At 38.6% G+C, this 6990-nt stretch overlaps 1 protein-coding gene across 1 annotated transcript; it reads left to right on the top strand.

Moving 5' to 3' along the window:
- Positions 1-1089: 1089 nt before the first annotated feature.
- LOC308705251 (olfactory receptor 8G17-like) lies at positions 1090-2019 on the top strand (the record flags this gene model as incomplete). The annotated part of the gene is made up of 1 exon (XM_081390166.1): positions 1090-2019. One exon carries the CDS (start codon positions 1090-1092, stop codon positions 2017-2019), a length of 930 nt encoding a protein of 309 aa, XP_081246292.1.
- Between the last annotated feature and the right edge of the window lie 4971 nt (positions 2020-6990).

The raw sequence follows: 6990 nt of genomic DNA, 5'->3' as shown, positions 1-6990 counted from the left end.
AGGTTTTACGTGCTTTTTAACAAACAAACACCCCGAGGGGTTGAGATACTTACTGTAGTCATGTGGCGGGAGAAATGAGTGGTAAAAGCGCGGTGATTATGGGTAAGAAGCGTGCGTAACGTGACGTATCGTTGCCGTGGTAACGACTGAAAGTCTTCTGATTCATAATAATAATAATAATTAATAATATTCGCTGCTATGACAGACAATACATTTGAAAAGAATAAAATATCGTAAATGGTTTAATAAAGTAAAGGGAACGATCTATTTAACACAGCCTCGGGCCATTCTTTAAAACTACTCCATCTATAAATGGATAGTTATATCACAAACAATTTACTGTTATTTAGACAACAAAAATCGGAAGTAATACACTACAATAAATTATAAAAGGAGGACGTTTCGTAAACTAGAAAACAACATTTACCGCTGCCCACTGTGACGTTGTCTAACCAGGGAATCCGTGTGTCCACCACGACAAATGAGCCTCATTGACTTTGTATGGGTGTTGTTTTCGTGGTGCCGACACGTAATTGTAACACATTACGTGCCACCACCACGCAAATCGGGGTTAAGGGGTCGTGTTCATTTCACGTAATTCTGTGAGATCAGGTTGGACTGATGGCAGCTGTACAAAGTACACAGGATACACCGTAATTTTAATTTTAATGGACATTAAAACAAAGGCAGATAACCTTACAATCTGGTAGGTAGCATTATTTGATTAATCACCGGCACCGTAACTTCATATTGACGCGCGGCTAAACAAAGGCAGAGCACCGTAACTCGTAATTTGAGCGTTCCAAAACAAAGCCAAAGAGCGGTAACTGATGTTACGGTGTTCTGCCTTGGTTTCTCATGGGCTTTTGGAAGTTACTGTTAAGACAAATCATTATTTTCTCGAAAAATAAACGGAATTTATTCAAGATACTTATCCACATGATAAAGAAGGTCGTGAATGTGCCAAAAATATAAATAACTCATTTTCGACCAAAAACGAAGTTACGGTCTTTTGCCTTTGCACGGCAGTATATGTAATTAGTAATGTCTATTTGTTATTATGTTTGCAGATTTTGTGTACAGCAACCAATGGACAACTTGACATTCACAAACAGCATTCTCCTCGTGGAGGGACTGAAAGTTACACCTCAGTCATCTCAGCCTGTTTTCATCCTCCTTCTCTTGGCTTATTTCTTTACAATGGTATCAAACATTGGACTTATATTTCTTATCTCAACAGAGAAGAATTTGCATGACCCAATGCATTTTCTGTTCTGTAACTTGCCACTGAATGATATACAAGGGACCACTGTAATTATGCCACGCTTGCTGCAGGACATTTTAAGGGAAACCTCAGAGCGCAATATATCATATGTAGAGTGTGTTATTCAAGCTTATTTTGTGCATGTATTTACAGCAGCATGCCACTATGTGCTGATGATCATGGCCTTTGACAGATATGTGGCTATATGTAATCCATTGCGATACACGACTATAATGACAAATAAAATGGTTATTAAACTATCAGCATTTGCTTGGGGCCTGGCCATTCTTTTAGTGACAATTATGATAGGACTTACTTTGCGTCTGTCTCACTGTAGGTATAAAATTGAAAACCCTTTCTGTGACAATGCCTCACTATTTAAACTGTCCTGTGAAGATGTAAGTATTAATAATGTGTTTGGAGTTGTTTACACCATAATTATAGCCTGCCTGTCAGCAGTATCTATATTTATAACATATGTCAAAATTGCTACTCTATGTATAAGAAGCAAAAACAAAGCACTCAACAGCAAAGCCATTAAAACCTGCAGCACTCATTTAACTGTTTATTTAATCATGCTTGTTTCTGGTGCCACTTTTATTTTACTTCATCGTTTTCCAGAATACTCTGATAGCAGGAAACTAGCTAGTATAATGTTTCACATTGTACCACCAGGATTAAATCCCTTAGTATATGGTTTACAAACCAAAGAGATAAGACAAAAGATTGTTAAAAACTGGTGGAGAAAAAAGTAAATTTTTCAATGGATTATATATCTTCATAACATATTAATATTATTTTAAAGGATTTATTGTATGTGAAATTAATATTTTAATAATATTTAGCTAAGAATAACTAACACTGCAAACACTGTAACTTTGTTCAGGTGTTTGTATGAGAATTGTTGATTTAAAATGTAAACCAATTTAAATTAAGTTGTAAGCACATATTACCTGGAAAAAATAAAATAAATAACAAAAATAAACAACATTTCGGCTCATTACAAGCACAAAAATCAACTTTAAAAAATAGACATTTTAAAGGGGTCCTTGATTATGATTTCACTTTTTCAACTTTAGTTAGTGTGTAATGTTGTTGTTTGAGCATAAACAACATCTGCAAAGTTACAAACCTCAAAGTTCAATGCAAATGGAGATATTTTCTTTTACAGAAATCCATTTTAAGGACTACATCAAATGGCTCATAGGGACAACAACAAGCTTCTTCCTAGGTTGATGACATCACAAACCCTAAAGTTCAGTAGCCTCGCCCACTGATTCGAACGACAAGTAGTAGTAGGTAAATAACAGATGTGAGTGTGAGTAAAAAAGTTTTTACTGTCACTATTGTTTTACAGATCATTTGATATGTACAGATTAAGTGTACATGTCTAACCAAAATCACCACTGTCCAGTGATTTCTGATATGTAATGATTCATGTAGGCCTCAGATGTTCTTGTCTCAAAATTGTTTATTGTCAGTAAATCAAACCAGTGACTAAACTGCCAACTTCACATGGTTTCTCTTAGTAGCAGTGGTGGCTGGTGCAAACAAACTGGTTTGTTGGTGCAAACAAACTAAATTATTAATGCAGGAATGAATGTAGGCTACTTGTTAAATAACCATTTAACGGTGATAATAATGTTTCATTAGCCTAGCTAAAAATGGAAAATTCAGCATTTAAAGAAACGTGCTCAGGTTACGGATGTAACCTATGTTCCCTGAGAACAGGGAACAAGCACTGCGTCAAATGACGCTAGGGGAACCACCTCAGCGTGACCAATGACTGAAGTAACTGTAAAAACCTGCCAATCATATTGGCACGCGTCAGCCATGACGTCATGCTCTGATGCACCCGGGAAGTATAAAGGGAGCGCTCAGAGAATATGTCATCCTCTTCGTCTGAAGGGACTGAGTAAGCAGACCGGAAGCATGGCAAAGAGACATAGTGCTCGTTCCCTGTTCTCAGGGAACATAGGTAACATTCGTATCCTGAGCACGGGGAACACTATACCCATGCCGCCATGCTAAGGTGATGCTTAACAACAATGTGTAACAAGCACAAAAACACATTAACCCAAGGTTAAAGCCCCTTACTGCTTACACGTCAGGCTAACAGTAGCACTTCTCCCTAGGGCCACCACCGAGCTCCAGCTCGAGGCATGGATACCACATCTACCGAGAAGGGTTCCTTAACCCTTTAGGCGCCAAGGTTTTTTTGAAAAAATGCTGGATTTTGACATCAAAATTTCAAAAGCTTGTGGCTTGAAAGGGCTAAAATATAGAGATCTACTGTAAATTAGAAAAATGTTGGGGATGACTGAAAGTTTATGTGGGGTGTAAATATACTAATCTAATTTGCATATTATGACGTCATCAGGAGGCGGCCCTCTTGAATTTCATAATATTCAGGAAATAGTAGATATTGAACTGATGTTTGAACTTATTTGCATGTTTTATTTTTATTTAATTTTATCCTCATTCCAAATGATGAGAAAAAAAAAAAAACAATAACAAGAGAAAGTACTAAATTATTACTATACTATATAGTAAAACGCATGTGAACAGTAGCCTACTTTTTGATCAGTTCATCAGTAATATTCAGGAAATAGTAGATATTGAATTGGTGTTGGAATTTATTTACATAAAAGGAAACCAACAATAAAATAGGAGAAAGTACTAAATCATTACTATATTACAATACTTTAGTAGTAAAACACATGTGAACAGTAGCCTACTTTTTGATCAGTTCATGAGTAATATTCAGGAAAAAATATATATGGAGTGTTTTTTTTTTTTTGGTCTTTTTATCCTCATTCCAAATGATCAGGAAAAGAGTACACTAAGACCACGTCCACCCCTGCCACCCCCATCCCGTTGGTCAAATGGTCAAAATGATCTGTTTGTGCTTCGTGAACACTCGCACCTTGCACGGCGACACCATTGCGCGGCAAAGATGTACCGGGAGATGCGCGCGGCACCATTGCGCGGCAAAGATGTACCGGGAGATGTGCGCGCGGCAAAGATGTACTGGGAGAAGCGCGGGCGGTACCATTGCGCAGCAAAGATGTACCCGGAGAAGCGTGGGCGGCACCATTGCGCGGCAAAGATGTACTGGGAGAAGCGTGGGCGGCACCATTGCGCGGCAAAGATGTACCAGGAGAAGCGTGGGCGGCACCATTGCGCGGCAAAGATGTACCAGGAGAAGCGCGATCATTAGACAGCCGATCGTCATTTCCAAAAGGCAAATATTCCCCTTCAGAGTCAGAATCGGCGAATAACATTTGAACAAATCCTCACGATACAAGTTTTTATTAGCCATTTGACGATTTTGTCTCACAAATCTCACAATTTACTCAGACGCTCTGAACTGAACTGCTTCCGCATCAATGACACGATCGCTCACTTGCTCTGCTGTTTCCTCCAACACTTTGAATAGGAACATGACGTCATTTTGGTCTTGAATCGAGGTATTACATGTCTGCCATCTAGTGGTAGGGAATACAAATGAGATATTACACCATATTAGGATCTACAGCCTGTTTTATTAAGTATGACGTCTTGTCGCAATTTTGCGACTTGGCGCTTAGAGGGTTAAAGGGAGTACGGCCCCGAGCCAAAGGTCTCTGGCCTGCTACTTTCGGGGGGACCAAAGTTGACCCCTATGCCAGGGAGGCTATCACGCTTAACCCTCTGGGGTTGACAAACGCGCCGGCGCGTTTTGCTGGATTTTCTTCAAATTGTAACACAATAAACTTAAATTACTCCGTCATTTATGGTCATACAGAAAAAAGAAATATAAAAAAAGAATCTGTGATATTTCTACTTTTGTATGTGTCCACTTACAATCAAATCAAAACATTGTGCTTTTGTAAAATAAAGAAAATAAACAGGGTGTGCTTTCTGCCTCCCTGTCGCGGTGAACTTTTTTTTGTTGAGCACGTCTATAAACTGAAACCAAACTCAGCGAATACTTGTCACACATTTATGAGCCATATACTTTTATAAACATTTAAGTGTGTACTTTTAAATGATCGGATTCAAACTGAAAACAAATATTCTCTGTTTAAGTAATTTGTATAAAACCAACAAGATGTCCAGTATCTCAAACGCTTGCTCATTATTTTTAATACCACACCCACACGCGCAAAAGAGATTCACATGCAAATCTCCACATGGAACGCGAACGCGCTTGTTACCTCAAAAACAAAGCAGAAAAAACTTCACAAGTCTCTGCTTTTCGTCGAGTTTGAAAGACGCGCCGTGAGCTTACATTGGATTTACCTCAGAAGAACAGAGGTGGGCACAAATACATCAAAAACTATTTTGTTACAAACTACAAATACTGGCTCATGAAATGTAACAAAATAAAATACAAAATACTGATGTGAAAAATGTATTTAAATAAAATACAAGTAATTAGTATTTTGAAAATACAAAAATACTCCCACAATAATCTTAAGTCTTCTTTTTTTATTACTGAAAGGTCAATAACACAAATAGTAGCAATAACACAAATATGAGTAATGTGTAAATTCAAAATGGCGAAGTAGCAAAATAAAAAAGCAAGGGCATTTCACTAAATCTCTACAGGGCCTGAAATAGCTCCCTTTGACGTAAATGGCAGGTATAGCTAAGTTCACATCAATGGTGTGGTAGGCTGCCCTTAATAGTAAAACGTGTTTGATGTAGGCTACGTAGCCATATTATCACCGTTACTCTACTTGTGCCTTAAAGGGATACTCCACTTTTTTTTGCAATAGGTTCATTTTACAACTCCCCCAGAGTTAAACAGTTGAGTTTTACCGTTTTCGAATCCATTCAGCCGATCTCCGAGTCTGGCGGTCCCACTTTTAGCATAGCTTAGCATAGATCATTGAATCGGACGAGACCATAGCATCTCTCTCAAAAAAATGAACAAAGAGTTTCGATATTTTTCCTATTTAAAACTTGACTCTTCTGTAGTTACATCGTGTACTAAGACCGACGGAAAATGAAAAGTTGCGATTTTTCTAGGCTGATATGGCTAGGAACTATACTCTTATTCCTGCGTGATAATCAAGAAACTTTGCTGCCGTACTATGAGTCCAGCAGGCGTAATGATATGACGCAGCGCCGCCCTTCCGCTAACCCCGCTGGACCTCTTGGTAGAAAAATCGTCAATGCAAGTGAATGGGAGAAAATAATTATTTTCTGGTCCCGTTTGAATTGTGCCATGAATGTGAACATATGTTGTCTGTGAATTTTTTATATAATTTTTCATGTAAAGAATGCTACAATTTAGCGGGTAGAAGTTTGATACGGTTAGACTTTGTGTGAGAGCACTTTGTGGACTACAACTCTTCGCTGCTTTCGACGCGTTTGAAACGTCACCACCACTCGCACACGGACACTAGCTCACGGATCCCGCTAAACATGGCTGTGTCTTTGGTGCACTTCACCGCCTTCTTTCAGGGAGAGGACAAAATCGTTGAGGTTGGTGAAAACCACGGGTAAGTCAACTTTATGGGGTGACGTCACATAGGCGACATGTAGTCTTTCTCGTTATGTCTTTTCCACAACTGCTAGCCGAAGAATCATACAATATACTGTCAAACTCGTAACATGAAAAATTATATAAAAAATTTTTTTTTTTAAAAAGGGTGCCATAGGGTGCCCGTCTCTGAGAAAGGAGGTCCTTCCTCAGAGGAATTGGCCAGGGAGGTGCTGTCGCGAGGAGTACTAGT

This window comes from Scardinius erythrophthalmus (genome assembly GCF_964197995.2).
Source record: "Scardinius erythrophthalmus genome assembly, chromosome: 17".
In the NCBI taxonomy this organism is placed as follows: Eukaryota; Metazoa; Chordata; class Actinopteri; order Cypriniformes; family Leuciscidae; genus Scardinius; species Scardinius erythrophthalmus.
This window is presented reverse-complemented; position numbering and strand designations above follow the sequence as displayed.